This window comes from Crinia signifera, chromosome 6, assembly GCF_055691185.1.
Source record: "Crinia signifera chromosome 6, ASM5569118v1, whole genome shotgun sequence".
Lineage (NCBI taxonomy): Eukaryota > Metazoa > Chordata > Amphibia > Anura > Myobatrachidae > Crinia > Crinia signifera.
In genome coordinates, this window is record NC_139222.1 from 253,008,585 (window position 1) to 253,034,694 (window position 26,110).

Sequence of the window (26,110 nt, forward strand, 5' to 3'; positions counted from 1 at the left end):
CCTACATGACACTATACTTAGTGCTTTATAGGCTGTTGACTGAGTGTAAGGGTCTTGTGACGTGTTTCTCTAAATTTCTGAATACTGAAGATCCTGGCAGTGAGCAGTTTAGCTAGTACTCTAAGCATGTTGTATACGATGATGGTTAATGTTGATGATCATCCATGTATCAAGGGTCTCTCTGCTCTGTTAGGAAAAACTGCAAGATTCCAAAAAAGTTCATGTGGTTCAAAGATGATCAGAGTTCTAGCATTACTTTTTGGTCCTGTACTGTCACTTTACAGTATTGTAGAATTGTTACATGAATTTGTTTGTTTGCATACAGGAATACACTGAAGAGATTGAGCGCTTGAAGAGAGACCTCGCTGCGGCAAGAGATAAGAATGGAGTTTACCTCTCCTGTGAAAACTATGAGTATGTACCATCTTGTTTATAGTAGTTGAAGGTATTTATCTGCCCTTACCTGTACTGATTGTTATTTGCTGTAAACAGGCAGATGCAGAGTAAAATCCTGTGCCAAGAAGAGCTGGCCACAGAGCTTACAGAAAAAATAGCCGCTGTGGAGGAGGAGCTGAAAAGGGTGAGTTGAAGATGGCGGTAAAATGCGTTGGTATCTTGTCATTGAGATATGTATTCCAAACAGAAATAACACTATGGGTCTCTTGATAAGCAACAATTGGGACAGTCTTACTAACCCTAACCATGGGGGTTATTCTAGTCCATTCTTTCTGACAAAATCCTTCTTAGATGGACAAAACCATGTGCACTGCGGGTGGGGCAGATGTAACTTGTGCAGAGAGAATCAGATTTGGGTGGGGTTTTTCTTCAAAGTGAGATCTATATTGAAGTGTAAAATCATGCAGTCAGTATTTTCCCTGCACAGAAACAAAATAACTCACCCAAATCTAATTCTCTCTGCACATGTTACATCTGCCCCCTGCCGTGCACATGGTTTTGTCCATCTAAGAAGGATTTTGTCAGAAAGAATGGACTAGAATAACCCCCCGTGAGAGAGACATTGGGGTACCGTGATCACGTTTGATTTAAATTTTAACAAAGATGGGGAGTGGCTTGGGTCAGCATGGAGTAAGCAGCCACGGGCTGTAGCTCCTCTCTTACTTCCATAGCATTATCCTGAGCCCTGACATACCGTGCTGCGATGAGAGTTTGATGGAGGCATCCCTCTAGAAACCCTGGTGTTGCTGGATCTCCGATATGTGCTGAACAGTCCAAAGCAGTGAGTGACTGACCGGCGTGTTGATAGTCTCTCCCGGCACCCAGTGTATCCTTAGAGAGAGGATGCCGGGGAAGCAACGAGTGATTGACAGCGGGTGCGCTGCTAGCCCCCTCCGGCGGGGATCGCTCCTGGACGTGGCACATCCTGTGAGAGAGGACGCCGGGGAGAAGTGAGCGAGTGACGGCCGGGCGGGAGTGCGGATCCCCGCCTCAGGCAAAACTAGCACCAACTCCTTTGAGAGAGGACGCTGGGGAGCAGAGAGTAAGAGACGGCCGGGTGGAAGTGCGGCTGCCTCCCCCCAGGCAACGACTAATACCGGCGCCTGTGAGAGAGGACGCTGGGGAGCAGAGAGCGAGAGACGGCCGGGTGGAAGTGCGGCTGCCCCCCTCCAGGCAACGACTAATACCGGCGCCTGTGAGAGAGGACGCCGGGGAGCAGAGAGCAAGTGACGGCCGGGTGGGAGTGCGGCTGCCCCCCCCAGGCAACGACCAGTACCGACCCCCTGGAGAGAGGACGCCGGGGAGTGGTGAGCAAGCGGCAGCTGGGCGAGATCGTGGTTGACCCTTCTAAGTAAGAGACTATCGCCGGCTCCTGTGAGAGAGGACGCCGTATGATAGGGGAAAAAATTGTCTAACCCAGTTGCTGATACATGCTGGAAAGAGCGAGCCTTGGAAGGCAGGTAATAATGCTGACTGTGTTAATGCTCCTGGAAGCTGAAGTTAAAATATATATGAATTATTGAATTTAAGGAAACTGCTAGGAATATAACCCTGAAGAGAGACTGACTATTGTTGGATAAAAGGGTCAAATACCGGTTTGGTATAGATTGGAGGTGACATTTGCTAAGTTCAGTTGCTTCTCTTTTGGGAGGGTTTGAGGGTGTCTGATAATTTTTGAGGAAAAATTAACCTTGTATACTGCAAGACCCCCCTCCCCCTACTGTGAATTAATGGACTATTTGCTCCACTGAATATAAAATCCACTTGCTGACCGGTTTACATATATGCCATAAAGATAATTCAGATAAAGGGGATAAATTGCTTTGAACTGTTTGGTTACTTCTCCCTTCGGGGTGTGATAATCGAGAATTATCCTACGCAGTCTTAACCCCATATTAAATATTAAATACTGAAAATGGTGAAGGGCGCAGCAGCAGCAGCGGCAGCTGCAGCAAAACTAGAGAAATACACCCGACAAACACCGGGCTCTACTAAACAGGGAGACACCAGTCTATCAACATCGGTGGTGGTAGAAGAAAGCATTAAAACTGTGGATACAGCACAATCTACTCAGCAGATACTGCAGGCTATAACCTCCTCGGAGCAAAGAGTCACAGATAAAATAGCTCAGGTACAGGTGGATGTCTCCCTGTTGAGACAAGACTTGCAGAAAATTAGGGATAGGGTAAGCGAGACTGAGCATCGTATCTCAACACTGGAAGATGTTACGTCCCCCATGCAAAAGAAAGTAACAGAAATGTCTGTACAGATAACGAATATGCAAGTTAAGATCGCTGATATAGAGGGGCGATTAAGACGTAATAATGTCAGATTTATTGGGATCCCAGAGAAAGTGGAAGGAACTACTCCAGAACTTTTTATTGAGAATTGGTTAATTAAGCTGTTTGGGAAAACTGCATTTACATCGCAATTCTCAATAGAGCGAGCCCATAGGCTCCCAGCTCGCTTACTCCCTCCAGGTTCACCTGCTAGAACCATTATTGCACGCTGTTTGCATTATAAGGATCGGGACACTATTTTGCAGTTGGCTCGTATTAAGGGTCCGTTAAAATTGGATGGACAGAATATACTTGTCTTCCCAGACTTCGCACAGGAAGTACAGAAAAATCGCTCTCACTTTATACAAGTGAAGAAAAAAATGCGGGATCGCAACATACAGTATTCTATGCTGTTCCCAGCCAGATTAAGAGTGATCTTTAACAATACAACATATTTTTTCACATCCCCGAAAGAAGCCGAGGACTGGCTGGAGAAACAGCTGTAGGCTATATTGAGTAACTCTGCAATGTATACTGGTGATGAATAATTAATGTTGTAGGGATGTAATTCAGGAAAATAATATTGAGGATGTGAAGGGGGGGGGGGGGTGGGATTGGATGGGGTGGGGTTTTTTTTTTTCCATCCGACTCCGCCTAGCTCCTTTTAATCTTACTCATAACTCTCCGCAGTGGGAAATGTTAGGGCCAAAAATTACGTTTTTGTTAGGGGAGGAGATCCTGTTGAAGAGAGTGTAGTGGTTTTGTATACCACTATCCCCCGCCAAAATAAGTTTTTTTTTCTTTTTTTTCTTTTTGTAACTATGATGTCTTTTCTTTTTTTTCTTGGGGTACGGGTATACCTTAAATTTAGAGGCTATACAGGGAGGGTAAGGGAGGTTTTTTCTTTTTTTTTGATTGTACAATTTTCACTTATGAGCGAGTCTATGATAATCTTTCATGACGAAAACTACTTAGGAGGAATAGATCAGATGAGTAATAGTTTAGGGCAGGGGTTCCCAATCTTTTTTGATTCACGGCACCCTAGAGAATCAGAATTTTTTTCATGGCACCCCTAGGTCCAAAAAAATGTAATTAGATTGGGTTTATATGCGATTCTTAGCGGCAGTTATGTGGTAAAGGGCAGGATTTGCTTCTGTTTGTACACATTCTATGATTGGCAGCCACCAGCACTGGTTTTGCCCATAAATAATTAACCATTAATAATTTGAGTTGGTCCTGGACCACCAAGCCGCGGCACCCCTGCATGTGTCCCGAGGCACCCCAGGGAGCCACGGCACACAGTTTGGGAACCACTGGTTTAGGGTGTAAATATAGAAGGAATCTAGGACTATTTTACTTTATGATGGGGGTGCTTGGGATGCCCACTCTAATTATTACGTTCAAATATATAGTCCCTTGGTTTAGTATATAAAATATATATATATATATATATATATATATATATATATATATATATATATATATATATATATATATATATATATATATAAATTTTCTCACCCCTTGTTTTTTGTTCTTTATTTATTTATTTATTTTTTCTCTTAAATGAGTACTGGAATAGGTGAAACTCACTTTCTTGGTTGGAATGTAAGGGGTTTAAGCGGTAGAATCAAGAGGTCATTGGTACTGTCGCAGGTAAAGAAGTACAAAGCAGACGTGATATGTTTGTTTGAAACCCACATGGTTGGTAATAAAGTGCTATCACTGAAGAAGCCTTGGATCGGGCATATATTTCATTCTACCTTTGCTAGTAATGCAAGAGGAGTTTGTGTTATGATTAGGAAGTCGGTACAGTTCCAGTTGGAGCAGAGTGAAATAGATACATTAGGTAGATATGTTTTTTTGCGGGCATACATTAATCGTAAATTAATGCATATATTGGCTGTATATGTTCCTCCTCCGTATTCAAATGATGTTTTGCGGCAAGCAGCTAAATTTATTGCTAACTCGCCCATGACCCCTATAATATGTATAGGAGATTTCAACAATGTAATGAATGCAGACATAGATAGGTGGAGAGAAATAGATAAAAATGGAATAATATCCTCCCCTACTGCATTTGCACGTTTAGTGACAGAGATGGGTTTGGTGGATGTGTGGAGACAACGTAATACAGATGTTAGAAAATTCTCCTGTTATTCAGCATCATTTCATACTCTTTCGAGAATAGATCTAGCCTTAATTTCCCCAGAATTAATCCCAGATGTAGTATTAATAGATTATTTATCAAGAGGAATATCGGACCACTCTCCAATATCCCTTAGCATTAGAACACATCCAGAACAGGGGATGAAACTATGGAAGCTTAATCCGTTTTGGCTGACTCTTATGGGAGAGGGGCTAGACTTGGTTTCATCCTGGAAGGGATTTCAAACAGATAATTTGTCATATTCTGACCTTAGTATAAAACACGATGCCTTTAAGGCATATATAAGAGGTTCATTTATCAAACGTATATCCCAGATTAAGACTGTTAGTAGAAGGGAAGAAGAGAGATTGGAAAGAGTGAGTAAGCAGCTGGAAGCTCAATATATAATAACACAACTACCTGCAGATAGAACAGTATGGCAGGAGACACAAAGAGAATGGGTGGACTGCTTATATGAAAAGTCAAGACGCCGGCTGCTTTTTTCAGGACATGAGAAATATTTGCATGCCGAGATAAACGGTAGCTATTTGGCATATCTGGCTCGTACGGATACTGCCAATAATAATATAATTCGAGAAATAAAGAAACCGGACGGACAAGTATGTTACTCAGGGGTGGAGGTGGCAGGGGTCTTTCGGGACTTTTATGCTTCCTTGTATGTATCTAGGGCTACGTACTCCGATATACAGCTGGAGAATTACTTGGAGACAATGAAACTTCCACGTTTATCAAATGTGGAGGCTGAGGCTCTGGATGCTCCATTTACAATGCAGAAAATAGAGGCTGCTATAGCATCACTTCCTGCCTCAAAAGCCCCTGGGTGTGATGGGTTCCCAGCGGAGATGTATAAATTATTTAGGAAATTTTTTGCTCCATATTTATTGAATTTATTTAATACACTTCTAGATGGGGGATGTCTCCCAGCATCCATGGCGGAGGCAAATATTATTGCAATATTAAAACCAGGAAAGGAACCTACAGCTCCCGAATCATATCGTCCGATTTCGCTGTTGACTACAGATATAAAAATATTGGCAAAAATATTGGCGGCTAGATTAAGTACAGTTATCGAGTCTATAATCCATCAAGACCAAACTGGTTTTATGCCAGGCAAATCTACCAGCCAGAACTTGCGGAAATTATTCTGTCATCTTCAGAGAGGGAACTCGGCAGAGTCAGGGGCAGTGGTGGTGTCACTTGACGCTGCCAAGGCCTTTGACTCTGTCGAGTGGAGGTATTTATGGGGTGTTCTTAGAAAGTTTGCATTTGGGCCAAGATTTATAAATTTTGTACAATTATTATACTCCAATCCCAGGGCCAGAGTGACTATAAATGGCTATACGTCGGATACATTCCCATTGGAAAGAGGGACTAGACAGGGATGTCCCCTCTCCCCTGCATTATTTGCTATTGCTAATGAGCCTCTTGCATGTCTATTAAGAGAAGCAGAAGGGGTCAGGGGGATTAGAATAGGAGGAATAGTTGAGGTGGTGGCTTTATATGCGGATGATGCATTACTTTTTTTAAAAGATGTAGAAGGCTCGCTTAGAACAGCATTTCAGATAATAAAAGAATTCGGAAAATACTCTGGAATATTGACTAATTGGGAAAAGTCACATATATTCCCAATATCCGGTCAGATCCCTGAAATCGAACCTATAGTTCAAGATTTAAAATGGACGACTAGGTTTAAATACTTAGGGGTGTGGATTACACCCAAGGCTACTCAGTATGTAACACAGAATATAGATCCCATAATAGCAAACTTTAGGGATAGAGCTATCGCTTGGAGGAAACTACCACCCTCGGTCCTAGGCCGTATTAATTTATTTAAAATGGTTATACAACCAAAATTTATATATGTGCTTCAAAATTCCCCAATATATATACCAAAATATGTATTTAATAAAATCGAAAAGGTATTATTGTCGTTTATTTGGAATAATGGTAGAGCTAGTTTCAATCAAAACATTATACAAATCGCAGACAATGGGAGGGCTGGGTTTATCTAACTTGCGATTATATTATGTGGCTTCACAGTTAGCATACATGTCTGAATGGGTAAAGGGTAGGGCGGAGTCAACATTAATACATTTTTTAGCTGAACAAGTGGAGTGCTCCCCTAACTTTTCTTTTTCACCTTTACAATTTTTACTTTCTGGCTTGACATGTACTAAGCTGCCGCACATATTACGTCAAGCTATAATGATTTGGCGATTTGCCCATACGTTATATGAATGGACAGCACAAGATAAATGCACCCCATTGTGGTTTAACAGCTCGTATCCAGAATTAGCTAAAATCTCTAAAGATAATCTTTGGGTTGTCCATGGTTTACTGGACATAGGCCAGATATATGGGGATGATGGATTCGAAACCTTTCAACAACTTAAAAATACTCTGGGAATTCCAAATACTGCTTTATTCCAATATTTTCAGTTACGACACGCGGTAATAGCCCAGTTTTCCCAGGGCTCCCCGATATTAGTAGATTCCCCTGTAAAAAGAATGCTATTAAACGTGGGGCAGAAGGGGAAAATGTCCACTATATATGCAAGTATAAATGATAAAGGTATCCCGGATCAAATACTTAATCTTAGAGAGAAGTGGGAAAAGGATCTTGGCCTTTTTACTGATGAGCAGTGGAATCAGCTACTGGGTTCATTGAAACATACCACGCCATGTATCAGATATAGACAAATTTTCTTTTATATTTTACATAGAGTATATTGGACCCCAGTATCTCTTCAGAAGGCAGGTCTTAAAGATAATGCAATTTGCCCAAGGTTCCAGAAGGACAATGCAGATTTTTGGCACATGATATGGGAATGTCCAATTGTTTATGACTTTTGGAAGGCTGTTTGGAAGGATATTCGCTCCACAGCTCCGATGTTACCAGAAATAGATCCTCGGATATCTTTATTCTGTATAGATTTAGAAGAATTATATTCGAGCTGCATCTATAGATACGTTTTATGTCTTAGTACAATGGCAAAGGTAATAATAGCAAGGGTTTGGCTTTCTCCAGATCCTCCTAGTATATATAAGTGGAGAGCATTGGTGAATGAAGTAGTACGCCACGAGAAGCATATGTTTAAAATAAGAGGGACCTTATTTGGATTCTCTGAAAAATGGGATAGATGGTGTACATCGGGAATAGGTAGAGAGGAATGAGAATATATAAATGACCTATACCATAAAACTCTGATGTATAAGGTTGGAATTAAAAGATAACACTGGAAATTGCGGGAAAAAAGGTGGAAAGGTAGATATGTGGGTTTTAAAAGATTAGAAAGGAAGGGAAGAAAAGAAGGAATATAGATATATTTGATGGAAGTGTATATAGACTGCATAAGTGATATAGATAGCATAATATGAAATAATTGTATTTTTTTTTTTGTTTTTTTTCCTTTTTTATGTACAGGGGTGGTTTTTGTCTCCTGAGCAATACCTTATCGGTAAACTATTAATTATCAGTTAGAAATGGAAAATTGATAGGCATGGGGATCCCCCCCTCTTTATTGGATATCCATATTGATATTTATTTGGTGTGGATGTGTGTGTGTGTGTGGGTGGGGTGGGGGGGGGTTGGGGCTGAGGGGGGGGAGGGCATGGGAATCTCTCTTACTACTATTTAATTTTTTTTTTTTTTTTATCACGTCGATAAAAAAAAAGAAATAAAAAAAAAAAAAAAAAAAAAAAATTTTAACAAAGATAATTATATTGGAGTAACTAGGTCCTTTAAATTTCAGGGAAGCAAACTTTGGTAGGTTTGAGTCGTCCTTAAAGGATATAAAGTGGAATTCATTTTTTAGAGGTATGGATACTACTTAAAGGTGGCAAACTTTAAAAAAAAAACACTGCAAGAGGACACTGATAAATGTATTCCTAGGGTAAATTAAAAGAACAAACCTCAAAAGGAAACCAATGGCTTAACAGCAAAGTCAAATTTAAGATGGTTATAAAATAAAAAATGGCATTCTAAGAGTTTAAATAAGATGGGACACCCAAATCATTTGCCGCATATAAAGAATGTAATAAGAAATGTAAAAATACAATCCAAAATGGCTAAATTAGGGACTGACGTAAAAGAGCCGCAGATAGCAAATCTAATCCCAAAACATTCTACAGTCATATAAACGGGAAACTGTTAAGGAAGGAGATTCCCACTAAAAAAATAAGTTGGTTACCATGGTAATAGAAGTAAGAGAGTGTGGAATTGTTCAATTTGTTTGCTTCAGTATTTACAAGGGAAGAATCTTCAGAGGATCTCCCACAGATTAAATGCTCAGTTCTTGGCTGCTCCCAAACTGTATGTTTGAGTGAGGACATGCTCAAAAATAGATTACAGAACCTAAATAGTAACAAATTTCGTAGTACCAATATGGATCAAAGGTAGCAAAACTAACCCTAAAAAATTATAGACCGGTCAGCCATACATCCATTGTGGGGAAAATATTAGTAGGAATAATAAGAGATGGTATCCAAAATTTCTTAGACCAGGAGAAGGTGATAAGTAAGGCTCAGCATGGGTCCGTCAAAAATAGATCATGTCAGACTAATTTAATTAGCTTCTATGAGGAAGTCAGTAAGGGGCTGGACTTATAGAAATCTGTTTATGTAATGCTTCTTGATTTTGCTAAAGCTTCTGACATAGTGCCTCATAAAAGGTTATTAATAAAACTAGGTAATTTAGGGTTAGGAGATAAAATTTGTAATTGGATTAAAAACTGGTTGCACAATTGGGGACAGAGTGGTGGTAAACTGCATACATTCCAGCTGGGGTTCAGAAGTGTAGTCCTACGAGGTTCAATATTGGGAACCACCTTGTTGAATATATTCATTATTATATAGGAAGTGACCTCGTGAGTAAAATTGCAATATTTGCAGACGACACGAAATTGAGTAAGGAAACTGGAAAGGTGGAAAATGCAGTTTAACGTTGATAAGTGTAAAGTAATTTATGGGAACAAAAATGAACAAGCTACTTATAGGCTAAATGAAGTTATTATATGGAATTCTGCTGTAGAGAGACTTGGGGGGTCATCATAGATGACAACTTTGATAATAGTGAACACTGCTCAAGTGCAGCAGCAAAAGCAAACCGGACACTGGCATGCTTTAAAAGGGGTATGGATTCTAGAGATGCCAATGTGATAGTGCCTCTTTACAAGGCATTGGTGAGACCACACTTGAAATATTGTGTTCAGTTCTGGGCGCCGCACCTTAAAAAAGACAGAAATTAATTGATACAGAGAAGGCCGACTAAGCTAGTAAAAGGTCTAGAATCACTGGAATACAAAGATAGGCTAACCAGGCTGAATATGTTTTCACTTGAGAAACGGAGGTTGAGAGGTGATATGATTAGTATGTTTAAATACAAAGTTGGGGATCATATGGAACTGGGAGATGATTTGTTCACTAACAGGCTTATACTTATGACTCGCGGGCATGTACTGAGGCTCGAGGAAAATAAATTCCGTACTGACTCAAGAAGAGGATTCTTCGATTAGATGCTGATTGACTGGGCAGTATTCAATGTCAAATATTCTCCGTGCATGGCGAGAGATTTTTTCTCTCGCCATGCACTCTCCGTGTTCCGGAGCCTCCTGCTCCCCCTATTCAACGTGTTAAAGACTCGCCGCCACTCGCGGCGAGTCTTAACCCCTGCAGCGGACGAGCGTCCGCGGCAGGGAGCTGTCAGGGAGCCGGGGGACGTAGCAGCCAAGAGAGATTAAAGTCTCTCTTGGCTGCTGCAGGGGATATGGGGAGGGGAGCAGGGCTCCCCTGGACCCAGGCAGCACAGGCTGCCCCCCCTATAGCCAGCGGGGGACCCAGTATTCACTGTACCCGAACGTGCATCGGGTGCAGTGAATATATGAATATCTAATGAGCGGCTCGAGCGCTCCGGCCCCCTGCTGGCTGCACTGTGTAAAAAAAAAAAATGTAAAAAAATATTTTTTTTTAAATTAAATATATATTCATGTGCTATAGGCACATGAATAAAAATAACATGGCCCTTCACAGAAAAAAAAACCTGATTTTTTGACACCAAAATTAAAAAAAACACCCTTTTAGTTTAAAAGTTCACATTCCTGCTCTCCATCAAAAGATGGAGAATTTCTACACGGAGAGAGACGGCGAGAATCACTTAGAAAGACGGAGAATATTTCACATTGAATAGGGTGGCTCGCCTTTGGAGAAAAAAAAACCTCTCTCCACCGCGTGAAAAGCACAAACTCTCCAGAAATCACAGCGAATTTTTCTCATTGAATACTGCCCACTGTCTTGTATATCAATATGTCTCTAATGTGTGCTGACAACTAATATTTTTATTGTCTGTTACTTTTTATGCATTGCAACTAATAAAATTTGTTTGGGGAAAAAAAAGTGGATTCTTCACCATTAGAGCAGTAACATTCTGGAACTCATTGCCGGTGGGGTGGTTAGAGCAATTTCTGTTAATGAATTTAAATCAAAACTGGATACATTTTTGACCACTAAGGGAATCCTATAGATGTGACTTACGTCAGTAGTTACAAGTTAGATAGGTTGAACTTGATGGACAATTTTTTTTCAACCTTAATTGCTATGTAATAGAAGTCCTCTATGCATTTTCTTATTGCATTTTTCTTGACAGACCAGTGAGCTGTTCATGGAGAGTAAGAAGGAGCTGGAGGAATGTAGCACTGTGCTGCAGTATAAGGAGAAGGAGCTGGAGGAGACCCATATTTCTCTGCAGAAATCTAAAGTACAGCTGGCTGAGGAAGCATTTGTGGTGTCTGCTTTGGAGACTACAGAGAAGAAACTTCATAACACTGCGAGCAAGGTACTGCCTTATGTCCTCAGCGTTTGTGGTTTATTCATGTCTCATTACATCAGACTTGGCCTCCCTGTAGATGTCGGGGCTATGCAATTCCTAGCGGTCCCCTCTAACCTCAACTATCAGACACTGCTGCGGCTTTTAGTTCAGTGACTATTGGATGCCACACTGTTAATGAGCATTGCCGATGATACATAAAAGGGGGCAACGCCTAACATGCTGTTAAGACTTGGTTGTGGGTATATTTATGGATAATTGTAAATATAAGACCATAGTGTGTAAAAGGAAAAGTTGGGAACCCCTTCCAGTCACTATCCCATGTATTGCCGTTTGTAGTTACTCAGCACCGTCCAGGAGACAACAAAAGATGTTTCTGGTCTCCACGCTAAACTGGATCGTAAGAAGGCCGTGGAACAACACAACACCGAGGTCCATGGGAAGTTTGCAGAACAGATGGACAAAATGTTTAGTACTATTCAGCAATCTGCGGAGGAGTATAGTGCAAAGCAGCAGGGGATGCTGGACTTCTACACCAACTCTATAGGTACGGTCCGCTTACATACATAGGCCGGACAGTCCTGGCAGTGGAGCATAAACCATTCACTGCAAGTCTGTTTGTGAATGTTTTATAGTGACGTCATTGTATAAATCTATTTACTGGGTTTTTGATTTTTCGAACGCAGAGGACCACCTGACTATCAGCTCTTCCGGATTACAGGCAACGGCTGCCGCAGTGACTGCATCCTTTAGTAGTATTCAGGAAACCGTATCAAAACAAGTGGCTCAGAGTACCGATGAAATATTAAAGCAGGAAGGTCTGTCCTGCCAGGCAAAGGCTGACCTGCAGAAACTTATGGTGAGTCAGTTGTATTCCAGATTTTTTTTTAAACTGCAGAGGCCATGTGGATGTGTACTAATCTGAGCAGTCTGGGTGACACCTCTCACATAGGCTGTAGGTTTTCACACCGTGAACGCAGCCATGTCTTGGGATGAACTAGTTTTCATGAGAATTTTGCCTACCTGTTCGCTAGGAACCATTGATGTTGCAGAAGTACTGATATATAAAAACGAAGGTGGAACACACGCCCTAAATGTTGCTGGTCCCTGGAGAATGGATAGGCTTTCTCAAAGAGCAAAACGTTTATATCCACTGTGTAGTCCACGGATGCACCTTTTTTTATAGAGCAGTGGTTCCCAACCCTGGTCCTCAAGTACCCCCAACAGTGCACATTTTCCAGGTCACCCAGCAGGTGCACTCATTATTCAGACACATTTGAAAAGATCACAGGTGGAGCTAATTATCTCACCTGTGATTCTGTGTGGAGACCTGCAAAACGTGCACTGTTGGGGGTACTTGAGGACCAGGGTTGGGAACCACTGGTATAGAGGGATTTTTCCAAACTCCCCCTCTGTGTTCCTAAGCAGTCCAAATTTTAGGTCTGTCCATGCTTGTTCACAGATAATATAATCAAATGAAGGTACTAGTTAGGTCACCTGTGCTTAAGCATAGCTTTTAAACCCTAAATTTATAGGCGCGTTAAGAATAAAGTTGAGGAAACACTGCCCTAAAGGGTTAACTTTTAATGTATTGATTTGAGATACTGTTTCAATGTTAGAGAAATTGAGAGGCTACTTCTTTTACAACATGACCTGAATGAATATAACGCAAAAACATTGGGGGAAATGTAATAGGATTAGACTCGATGAGAGATTTGGTAAGAAATCTCCAGGTTTTTTTTTTTAAAGCGGCAATTCTTAAACCAGTTTGATTTTGCAGTGTAAATGATTGCCACTTTAAACAAACTGGAGATGTCTTACCAAATCTCTCATTTTCTGAATCTCTCATCATATTAATTTTCACCCATTGTTTCCGTGTAACTGATAATATAGGCTAATGTTCAAGCAATTTAGGTCCTAATATTACCCTCAAATTACATGCCGTATATTCCTTGATCAGAACATTTAACGTAACCTTTTGCTTGATTCATAGACTTTAGTCAATATGGATAAAGCTGAACAGTGACGGGGATTGTAAATATTTATCTGAAGATCTTCTGCAATTTGGGTATTCTTTTGCATACAATGGGGCAGATGTACTAACCCCCCCCCCCCCCCCCCTTAGCGCTTCTCAAATAACGGGTCCCGCCTCTCCTGCATAACGAGGAGAAGCAGGCACCCGTTATTTGCTAATGTATTAACCCCCTGCAAGCCGATAAGAAGAGCCGTTATGCCCAGCGTTAACTGCTCTCCTTATCAGCTCCCACAGCGTCCCGCACATGCTCAGTGCGCTCCCCCCCCCCCCCCCCCCCCCCCCTCCCCCCCCCCCCCCTGTCCGGCTCTAATGGGCATGTGCGAGAGCTCGCAAACCGCAAGATCTCCTGCGCAGCCCAAGCCAGAACCAGGGGGCTAGCGTTGTCCCCGCAGTGGGGCACAGGACAACGCTAGCCCTGAGCTGGCGCTAAACACTGGGGGGATTGCAGGGGACAGCCCTGCCGAGAGTAACTCGGCAGGCTGTCGCTAGCGCACGTTAGGTGCGCTAGTAATACATTAGGAAAATCATAATCCCCCCTCCCCAGTTAACCAGCGTTAAGTGCATTTCTGCACTTAACGCTGGTTCATACATCTGCCCCAATGTATTGTATCCGATCCAGCAAGGCCTGCGGCATCCGATAATCTATAGTGCATGCCTGCCAATCTATGATCCAATGCAACTGCATATCGGAATCTGAGCTAAAACACATGCGATTTGACGCTTCATCTGATTTGTCGGACCGATCTGTTAAAATCTGATGAAACCTGCACAAATCGCACTAGTGTTTGGGTACCTTAAGAAATGCATTTATTCTTATACAACATTGGTTAAATCAGTATGTACAAGTTTCAGCTCCGTGTTCTATTCTGTTACTGGGTCACTTCTGATATTTTGTATAATATTCTCTAATCCTTGTTACAGACTGACCTCCGCTCCACACTGCAGAATGCTTTGATAACTGATTTACTGCCCATTGCTACTACTGTTTTGGATTTAAATTCTCAATTGAGCCGATGTTTGCAAAACTTCTCAACTGTTGCTGATAAGGTAAACTCAGATCTTCTAGTAATGTCTGTGGAATAGCAATGTTTGTCGCTGCTCTATACACGGCACATTCTAATTTGGTAAACTGGTAGGAATTTTAAGTTTGAATTGGAATGTCCACCACCCAGCACTAAAATCCACCAGCAGAACAGAGTGACGCCTACCGTTCATTTCTTCAACCTTTTGAAAGACCATTTTGTTTTCCTTACTAACCATCAATATTGGAGTATTTGGGAGATAGGAAGGATCAGGAACATTCTGCCAGTCACAAAATCTACATTCTATCTGGGCTTGTTACACTTCTTGGGTAGCTGAGGGGAGTCTGTGGCTGCTGGGAAATATCTTTTAATGGTCTTGGTAGCCCAGAATCGGAATTCCCCAGGCTATACCCAGTGTCACTGGACTTGAAAAGGATTTAACAAGGGCAAGACATAAATCCTGGTCTTCAGAAAGTTGGTAGTTTCACATAACTATCCTCGGTCTCTTTTTAGTTTGTTTTAGTTTTTGTTCTTTCTCTCTTGCTAAGTATCTGATGACCTCTAAAAGACAGATCTGGAAATTGTCACTGAATACATACCCAGAAAGATAGTGGTGGAATTTGTGAACAGCATTAAAGAACATTTGGTACTTGTGTATTATCAGGGCGCCCGATGTAATGTAAATCGTATACGATATCACATCCGATTTTATCGGCCGATTCGATCTGTGATGCGATTTAGCGGCCGATTTTCGTCCATTTCCTGCCGATTTGCATGCTATTCCATCCTTGCACACCCCCTGGTACTATGTGATGGTATGCGATGCGATTTTCGGGAAAATGTCCCTGATTGTACAATTAAATATCTCATTGCATGCCAGCAAGTGGCATGCAATTCGCAATGTTAAATGCACCCCCATTGTCAATGACACCCCCACTATCAACGCCAACCCAAAGCGTGGCCAGCACAGCGAGCCCGTGAGGGGCGGTGGTACGCCTCCTCCGACCTTTTCATACCCCCACTATCCACGTCGGCGTGGAGTTGATTTTAGATAGTGTGGCTAGCGCAGCGAGCCACCGAGCCTGAAGCGTGGCGAGCGCAGCAGATTACTTTTATATGTATTCCGCGGGGCTCGCTGCACTCAACACACTATCTAAATTCAACTCCACGCCGATGTGGATAGTGGGGGTATGAAAAGGTCGGAGGACGCGTACCGCCGCCCTTCGCGGGCTCTGGGTTGCCGTTGACAATCTGGGTGCATTTAACATTGTAAGCACCCATTAGGGTGCTTGTACAATTAAAAATCGCATCGCAAGCCGCTATATTGCATGCGATGCACTACGATGGAAATCGGGGGTGTGCAATGATGGAACAGCATTTAAATCGTCCGGGAAACTCGAAAAATCGGCCGCAAAATCGCATCCAATTTTTCTCTTTCAATGGTCCTGGTGACACAGCTCAACACTGGGATGTAGGAGGGTCCGAAGGAGCCAGGCACCTATCCTAAAGCTTTAGAGGGTAGGCTCCTCCCCTACTGCATCCCTGGACTCTTCAGTTTGTGTTAGGTGCCCACTGGAGTGGGTGCTATTCTAAAGGGCTGCAGGAGCAGCCGAAGAATTAGAGTAGTTAGGGGATTTTTATTATTTTATTAACTATTACCCTAGCTAGGTAGGCACAGTGTGAGGATTTTCATAGTGAATCCTCACACTGCTAGCGCAGCAGGAGCTGACAGAAGCGCGTCCTGTCAGCTCTCTGTGCACAGGGTAGACTCTGTCTGGTCTCCCTGTGCTGCGCTTACAGCCTCTATTAAGAGGCTGCCTGGGCTCCGGAGTAGCCTGAAACCGGCTCCACATTTAGGTGGGGATCATGGGGGACAGGCGCTCCGTGATGGCGGCGGCCATTTTATGCGGAGCTTACACGCTGAGCTCCTGACTGAGAGGACAGCAGCGCTGTGACAGGCATGTTCCAAGTGGTCCCCATTTGAGGGGGAGATACTGGAACAAGGAAATCCTACCTAAGGAGCGGCTAGCTGGGGGTGGTTGGCGCCAAAAGGTCACGGACCCCGCAGCAGCAGGGACTTTGGTCTCTTCCTTCACTCTGACTTTGGCGCCTTTCAGAACGCTTGCAGCGGAGCTGAGCTGGCTTATTGATCCTGGCAGAGTGACTTGGATTTCCTGGGCATCGCTTCCCCGCAGTTGAAACCTACAGACAGCTAAGTGATTGGGTGCATTGACTTTGTATAAACGCTTGTACAAATGTTTGCACTGTGTATATTGAGATATATATATATATACGCCTCACTTGCATCATGTCTGAGCATCAGGCTGTGGTTTTGGGGGAGGGAGTCCTTAGTGCACTGAGCGCGTGCAATGTTTGCACACAAAAGTTTGTCCCTGAGCAGATGGCCAAGGGGGGCTTATGTATTACTTGCGCTGATGTGAGACCCATGGGCAGTGAACACCATAGGGGAGAGCAGAGTGAACCTGCGTGGGCCAGTGCCCTAGGCAGGTCGGTAAACGCTTTGGTGCAGCTTCTGGACAGGCAGAGTGATGTGCTGGTAGAATCACAGAGACCTATGCCATCATCTCAGCAGTCGTCTGGCTCCTTACCTCTTACCCAGGCAGATCCTGCACTTATTCAGGTGATGCAGGATACTGCTAAGGGGATCAACAGATTCAGTGAAATACTGGACAAAATGGATGATGTTACAGGGACCCCTAAAAGGTCTTATGCTATGCCTAATGTGTTAGAGGAAGAGGAAGGAGAGTATACTGACACACCCTGGGACCAGGGTGATGATTTTGAAGAGACCTCTGCTGCTGGTATAGAGGATCTCATTGTGGCTGTAAAACAGGCGTTAAAACTGTCTGTTGAGGATAAGACCCCTGTTAAGGGTGTTTTTAAGCGACAGCGAAAGGAGGCTGTTACTTTTCCCTCAGATGAGGGGTTACAGGAACTATTGGAAGGGGCTTGGAAAACCCCAGATAAGAGGCTACAGATGCCTAAAAGATTCCTTAGTCTGTACCCCATGCCGGAGTCTCATTCTGAACTCTGGGAAAAGGTGCCTGTTGTGGATGCTTCTGTGGCACGCTTATCAAAAGCTACGGTATTGCCTGTACAGGGTGGTGCAGCTTTTAAAGATGCTGTGGATAAAAAGCTAGAGGGAAACCTCAAGGCCATTTTTGAAGGGGTGGGGTTTACCCTGCGTCCCCTTATTGCTTCAGCCTGGGTCTCTAAGGCCATTATAGAGTGGGCTGGTGAGCTATGCACCATGCTGCAGGCTGACCACGGTGCTTTGCTGGTAGCAGAAAAGATTAAGGCCGCTGCAGAATATGCGGTGGAAGCAGAGGAGGAAGCTCTTAAAATGGCTACCAGAGTATCCACAGTCTCTATAAATGCCAGGAGGGTACTCTGGCTTAAGGCCTGGGAAGCGGACAATGAGTCCAAAAAGGCCTTAGAAATGTTAGCTTTCAAGGGAAAGTTACTTTTTGGTTCTGAGCTTGAGGAGATTATAAAACAAGCCACAGGCGACAAGAGTACGTTTCTGCCGGCCTCCTCAACAAAGCAGTCATCCAGATTTGCTGCTTTTAGGCCGTCCTTTCGGCCCTCCCCTAGAGGTGGTGCGTCCTTTCGGGGACAATCGTTCAGGGGAAAGTTCCAGAACTCCAGGGGCAAATCCCAAAGGTCCAAGTTTGGCTCTTTCAATAAGAAGCCTGCCTCTAAAGGAGAAGAAAAACCCTCCGCATGACTGCCAGGGGATCAGCCCGGCAGGGATAAAGGTGGGGGGGCGTCTTACACACTTCAGAGACGCTTGGGCTTCTCTAGACCAGGATACCTGGGTCTTAGAGATTATTACCCAGGGTTACAAAATCCCTTTCAGAGGGCGGCCTCCAAAGAGGTTCATCCCCACACCCATACCAAAGCAGGCGCTCCTGCGCACAGCTCTTATGAGAGCGGCTCATTCCCTTTTGGAAAAAGGGGTGGTAGTCCCGGTTCCCAGGGCAGAGTGGAAGAAAGGATTTTACTCCACGCTGTTCCTGGTGCCCAAACCAGACGGGTCTTTCAGACCAATACTAAATTTGAAGTCCTTAAATGTTCACCTTTGGGTAGACCATTTCAAAATGGAGTCTTTGAGAACTGTACTCCTGAGTCTGGACCAGGGAGAATTTCTGGCGTCCATGGATGTCCAGGACGCATATCTGCACGTTCCCATTCACCCGGAACATCAGATGCTGTTGAGATTTGCCATAGGAGACCTGCATTTACAGTTCCGGGCGTTACCCTTTGGCCTAGCAACCGCGCCAAGGGTATTTACAAAAATAATGTCTGTGATGGCGGCAGTGCTGAGGCTCAGGGGAATCACAGTAATACCCTATTTGGACGATCTCCTGTTCAAAGCAGAATCAGCAACACTGCTTCAAAGTCATTTAAAAGAGGCCATCAGTTTTTTGCAGGCTCACGGCTGGATTTTAAACTTACAAAAATCTCAGTTGGTACCATCACAGAGGATCCAGTTCTTGGGAGTCATACTGGATACCCATCTCCATCGGGTATTCCTCCCGGAGATAAAGGCCAGGGACCTGGTCAATCTAGTTCAGGAGATCCTCAGTGCTCCGAGCTTGTCAGTATGGAGGTGCCTAAAACTCCTGGGGAAAATGGTGGCGTCATTCGAAACGCTTCAATTTGCCAGGTTCCACTCTCGAGTATTCCAATGGAACATTTTGTCAGCCTGGTCAGGAAACACTTTGACCATGAAGACGGAGTTGATAGTGCTGTCCGCAGACACTCGGGACTCCTTGAAATGGTGGACAGAGGTAGATTCCCTTCAGTGGGGTCGGTCATTACAGACCTGGGACTGGTTGATAGTAACTACCGATGCCAGTCTCAGGGGCTGGGGGGCAGTAGCCCTGGATCTCAGGCTGCAGGGCCTGTGGACGGCAGAGGAATCAGCGTTGCCAATCAACATCTTGGAGCTGAGAGCTGTCTGGAAAGTGATTTCCTTGGCGGGAGACAGGTTAAGGAACTCCCCCTTGAGGATTCAGACCGACAATGCCACAGCTGTGGCGTATCTGAATCACCAGGGAGGTACACGCAGCAGATTGGCCATGTGGGAGGTGTCCAGAATCTTTCTATGGGCGGAACAGAATGTTCCTGCAGTATCGGCTATATTCATTCCAGGAGTGGAGAATATAGAAGCAGACTTCCTGAGCAGGGAGGAGCTCAAGGAAGGAGAATGGAGCCTACACCCTCAGGTGTTTCACCAGATCACTGCAATGTGGGGAACTCCGGATTTGGACCTAATGGCATCCAGGTTCAACCATCAGGTGCCCAGGTTCTATGCCAGAACGAGAGATCCGCTAGCAGAGGCAGTGGATGCCATGACTACCCATTGGCAGGGAGATCTTCTTTATGCATTCCCTCCTATTCCGATGTTAGCAAGACTGTTAAAGAGGGTACAGGACCAGAAGGTCCCGGTGATCCTTGTGGCCCCAGATTGGCCAAGGAGGTCTTGGTATTCGAGGCTTCAGAGGTTATCAGTGGATTCATGGCGTCTACCTCTGAGACCAGACCTGTTAAGACAAGGCCCATTCAATCATCTGGATTCCGATCGATTGATTTTGACGGCTTGGTTATTGAAACCGCCATTTTGAAAAAGAAAGGATTTTCTGACGCAGTAGTGCAGACTATGATAAAAGCCAGAAAGGCTGTTTCTTCTGCAAATTATTATAGAGTCTGGAAGACTTATATTAGATGGTGTGAGAGGCAAAAAGCTCACACATCTCACTTCAAATTATCAAAAATGTTGGATTTTTTACAAGATGGATTTTCTTCGGGCCTAAGCCTTCAGTCGTTGAAGGTGCAGATTTCGGCCTTGTCCATCTATTTTCAAAAAAGAATTGCCATTTTACCGGAGATTCAAACTTTTTTACAAGGGGTATCCAAACTGAAACCCCCTTACAAGCAACCAGTAGCACCTTGGGACCTGTCACTGGTTTTGGATTGCCTTCAGAAGGCACCTTTTGAGCCTTTGAGGTCGGCTGACTTTAAGTTTCTCACGTGGAAGTTAGTGTTTTTGTTAGCAGTAGCATCTGCTAAGAGGGTGTCTGAGTTGGGAGCCTTGTCATGCAAATCTCCCTTCTTAATCTTTCACGATGACAGGGCTGTTCTGAGAACAGTGCCGCAATTTTTACCGAAGGTAGTCTCTGCCTTCCATTTAAATCAGGAGATAGTTCTACCTGTGTTTCAACCCCCAGAGGGTTCCAAGAAAAGGGACAAGTTGAAGACTTTGGATGTTGTGCGTGCCTTACGCATATATGTGGACAGAGTGAAGAGTGTTAGGAAGACTGACACTTTATTGGTATTGTATGACGTACATAAAATTGGTTGGCCTGCATCTAAGCAGACCATTGCTAGGTGGTTGCGATCTGTGATAGCTTTTGCATACACCAAAGTGGGTAGGCCTGTACCGGCCAGAATTAATGCGCATACCACCAGGTCAGTTGCTACCTCTTGGGCGGTCCGACATGGGGCCACAGCGGAGCAGGTTTGCAGAGCTGCCACTTGGTCATCTGTTCACACATTTGCCAAATTCTATAGATTCCATGAGTTCGCGTCGGAGGACGCATCATTCGGGCGAGCAGTGCTGAGAGCTGCAGACCTGAGCGTACCCTCCCAAAGGACCGGCTCTGGAACGTCCCAGTGTTGAGCTGTGTCACCAGGACCATTGAAAGAGAAAAAGGGATTTTTGTAAGAACTTACCGTTCGAATCCCTTTCTCTGATATGGTCCTGGTGACACAGCGATCCCTCCCTTACGCTCAGTAAGTATGCCAGAATTTCATGATGTTCATGTTAAAATGGTTAAAAGTTAACAGTTTCTGTTATAAAATGTGCATATAATATGTGCAGGCGTTTGTACTGAGTTAATGTATTCCAGTGGCTTTGAAAGTTGAACTGAAGAGTCCAGGGATGCAGTAGGGGAGGAGCCTACCCTCTAAAGCTTTAGGATAGGTGCCTGGCTCCTTCGGACCCTCCTACATCCCAGTGTTGAGCTGTGTCACCAGGACCATATCAGAGAAAGGGATTCGAACGGTAAGTTCTTACAAAAATCCCTTTTTGGCCGATTTCGCGGGCGCCCTGATAATACATAAGTACCGAATATTTCCCCAAATGGACAACTTTCTCTGTGTTGGCAGTGCACTTGGTGTCTTTCATTTCCTGTTAATTGGCTGTTAGTGTAAGTTCCCAAGGGATGAACTAGGCAGACACAAAGGGTGAGATTTAATAGGATGAGAGATTGAGAGATTTGGGAAGAATCTGCAGGTTTTTTTTTTTTTAAAGCAGCAATCATTTACACTGCAAAATCAAACTGGTTTTGCAATGTTATGGCCCCCATACACTAGCCGATTTTGGTCAGATTTCAGCCAGATCAGTCGGATCTGGCCGAAATCGGACCAAAATCTGCTAGTTTTGATGTCCCCTCAGATCCGATGCGCATCGGATCTGCGTCGGGTGGTCGGACCTGCTGCACGTCCAACCACCCGACTTGGGACCTAGTGGGGCGGCGCGGCGGTAGAGGGAGCAGGGGGGGCTGGGGACGCTGCGGGGGACACAGGCGGCATAGAGCCGGGCAGGGGGAGCTGTCAGTACGGAATAAAAAAAAAAAAGCCCATACAATGAATGGGCGGCCTGTGATTGGCTGAGCGCTCTCTCAGCCAGTCAGCAATTGGCTGAGAGAGCGCTCAGCCAATCGCAGGCTGCCCATTCATACATAGCAGCAGCGGGGACGGGCAGCGCAGTGGCGGCTATTATATTTTTAAAATACTTGTCAAATGACCGGCCGCTCTCTGATTGGCTGAGAGCTCTCCGGCCAATCAGAGAGCGGCCGGTCATTTGACAAATATTTTAAAAATCTAATAGCCGCCACTACGCGTCCCGTCCCCGCTGCTGCTATGTGTAAGTACACTGCCCGGCCAGGTCAGCAGCGCTCACCGCACCCACCGCCGCTGCCTGCCCCCACCACCGCTGCCCGCCCCCACTACTCCTCACCGCCCTGCAGCTCCCCGGGGTTTTTTTTTACATGGGATAAATCGCATGCGATTTATCCCATGTAAAAAATGGCACGTGAGCCTCCCGGGGAGCTGCCGGGCGGCTCGCAGGTAAATTGGGTCCGACTTGTTCCTAGGACAAGTCGGCCTAATGTATGGGGGCCTTTAATGATTGCCGCTTTTAAAAAAAACAGAGATTTCTTACCAAATCACTTTCTGAATCTCTCATCCTATTAAATCTCACCCTCAGGGTGAATGTAATAGGATGAGAGATTCAGAGAGAGATTTGGTAAGAAATCTCTGTTTTTGTTTTTAAAGCGGCAATCATTTACACTGCAAAACCAATGTGATTTTTGCAGTGTAAATGATTGCCGCTTTAAACAGAAAACCTGGAGATTTCTTACCAAATCTCTTACTTTCTGAACCTCTCGCCGTATTACATTTCACCCAAAGTGTTTTTATTTCTTTATCCAACCATCTCTGGGCAGGGAAGAGTGAAGCAATACAAAACGAGGACATTTGCTATGAATCTGGTGCATATATTCATAATGCTCTTATACTGTTGTGGTTCTGAGTTTGTATTTATTTGGATTTGTAGATTACCATGATTTCTGTCTGTAGGTGAATTCCCATAAGGAAGAGATGAATGTGTTTTTCAATGATCACTCCATGATGCTGCACAAGTTGCGCCATGACTCTACGTCTGCCTTGTCCAGTCTTCAGTCAGAGTGCCAGCTTCTGGAAGAGGAAATACAAGCTGCGGAGACTCTGCATTCAGAGGTACCCACAAATAAGCATGTTTTATCATCTGGTCAGTTCCTATCTATAGTGGTACACTGTCGGGTATTTACCCTGCACGCTCCTTATGTATACATGTAGCACTGTAAAGTCCTAATACTCCTCAAATACATTAGTGTAGCCAACTGTTTCAAATAGCCCAGAGCCAGTGTCCCTTTTGTGACCCAATTATTGGTAGATGTCGGAAGGACTTTTAGGGACCCCTTATAACAAACGGCCCCTAAGGTTTATAGGATTGCTGCAGGATTTCTCTCTGAATTTGCACTTTGCATGCTCATGTGGAGGTGGGTTTAAACTAGAGGTTGCAAAATCTTCCACCCACAGAGCCTGCCTAGGATTGGCAGTGGAAGGAAGCACTCCCTGCTAATCGCTGCCAGATAGCTAGTCCTTTCCTTCCCCTGGGACTGCCTGCAATAGCAGAGAGCACTACCCATGGTAAGCCCTATCTGGTTTCTATGGGCTGCAGCTCCTTGCCAATGGTGAGCCCTGCCATCTGCTCGAAGCCCCACCCCCACTGCTGGCAGACCTAAGCCCAGCCTCCTGGGGAGGTCTGTTCTCAAACACCAGGTGGGCTGGGAAGAGATGACCGCAGAAACCCCAGCCAGACTGGTAAGGAAATGCTGGTATACAGTGCTCACAATCCCAACGCCAAAATAATTTATAACCAGACAAAGTCTCTGCAAAGTCTACGACCCCCCCCCCCCCCCTGTATTTTATATACAGTTAAAACTTGTTTGATAGAGGCCAAGGAACAAAACCATTTAAAGATTAAGGCAAATTAGCAGAGCTATGGACCGTGCCAGAGGATGAGTTAAATGCTCACATGTGATTCAAAACAAGATGCAACTTTTATTATTAAGATGAAGCTTAATATTAAAAACCTAGAACACCCCCCCCCCCCCCCCCCCCCCATCTGCAAACAGATTTTAATTCCCATTAAGGTCTATTCCTTATTAATGAATCAATATATATTTTAGATTTACCTGATAGTATCAGAATTTTATCTATGGCACCCCATGGCCAAAAGTTTGTTATGGAGAAATTAAAGACATTGAATATTAAATTAAATAACTTGTGTTTACATAACATTTTTAGGTGTATTTATGTAGTGAACAAGATCTGCTTCTGTTTGTACAAATAATTTATATTGGCAGCCACAAGCACTGGTTTTGCCTATCACATTAACAAAAGTTAATTTTGAATTGGTATTTGACCACCGACCTGAGGCACCTCCGGGTGCCACAGCACACTGTTTGGGAACCACTGGTATAAGTGTTTTTCAAAGTTGGAGGTGGTCACTTCATGTAGAAGCAGATTTTTATTAACATCTAACTTGCATCCTGACTTTTATTTATTTTAATTAGGGAGTGAACATGTTACAAAACCAGCTGAATCTGCTCTCCATGAAAACACATCAGAGCTTTAAGGGATGTCGCGCTAAAAGGGAGATCCTACAGAAATCATCGGGTTCCTTACAGCAGAGTCTCGATAAGTAAGAACAATCTGTATGCACAGTCTGTAAGATGTGCCCACCGCGTAACACTTTCACTATAGTATAGTATGAAGTATACGGTTTGTTTCCTTGTAAAAGTCCTGGATGGAAGACTAGCCCTGCCACTGGCTCCTAGGGAATGTGTGGGCTATGGTCTCAGACTCTGGATAATCCCATGAAACTTCTACATTTTAATATGAACTCAAGCAAGACCTTTTTTAATTGCTGGACAGTGGTGAACTAATGGTACCCTGTTTTTTTGTTTTTGGGGGGGGGGTTTAAAATCCTGCGTTCTGAACAGGTGTGCAAAATCCAGGGGGAGGGACTGCTGTGGCCCTCACTTTGGACCCTATTTAACAATTGTCTCTTATTGCAGTGTTACCTCAGAAGCCATTGAGCGTACGTCTACACATCGCCAGACATTCGGGGACTGGTGTGGAGATGTAGCCAGCGAGATCCGGCACCTGGCAGAGTCCAACATCAGCACTGTTGAAGAATCTGCAAGGCAGTGCGAGAAGCTGAGCAGCAGCATCACTGCCATATCTCAAGAAACTGAGAACTGGTGGGAGATTACGAGCAACAAAATGGCTTCCATCTCTGAACAGCAGGAGAGCTACTTACAAATGACCAAAACACAGATTCGGTGCAATCAGAAAGTAAGTACATGGCTTACCGGTTTCCTTACTCAAGACTATCGGGAGGCTTATCAAATCTTGGAAAGAGGTTGGAACCTGTTTTCCTATCCGCTCCTGTCCTTTTTCTAAACACTGCTTGTAAAGTGACAGGCGCTGATTAGTTGGGACTTTCTCTACTCCCTTTCTCTTTTACAAGCTTTTATAACTCTAGTTCTAATTGCGATGGCTTCAACTGTCGAAGTCTTCTCAATTGCCCACTTACTATATCCTTTATATGTATTTGGCCTAACTTACAGCCTGAAAATACCATTGTATGTTCTGTGGTTGTTGTTTTTTTTTTAATAGCTGGTTTAAAGG

At 44.0% G+C, this 26,110-nt stretch overlaps 1 protein-coding gene across 2 annotated transcripts in view; it reads left to right on the plus strand.

Annotated features, from left to right (window-relative positions):
• The window catches only part of KIF11 (kinesin family member 11), a 48,231-nt gene that overhangs the window by 19,440 nt on the left and 2,681 nt on the right, over positions 1–26,110 (plus strand). For both annotated transcript variants that reach the window (XM_083149340.1, XM_083149341.1), the window contains 9 exons: positions 326–414; positions 493–580; positions 11,546–11,734; positions 12,065–12,272; positions 12,412–12,584; positions 14,682–14,807; positions 23,450–23,608; positions 24,991–25,118; positions 25,495–25,774. In XM_083149340.1, the coding sequence (XP_083005466.1) occupies positions 326–414; positions 493–580; positions 11,546–11,734; positions 12,065–12,272; positions 12,412–12,584; positions 14,682–14,807; positions 23,450–23,608; positions 24,991–25,118; positions 25,495–25,774 (1,440 nt within the window). The remainder of the gene's footprint in view (positions 1–325; positions 415–492; positions 581–11,545; positions 11,735–12,064; positions 12,273–12,411; positions 12,585–14,681; positions 14,808–23,449; positions 23,609–24,990; positions 25,119–25,494; positions 25,775–26,110) is intronic.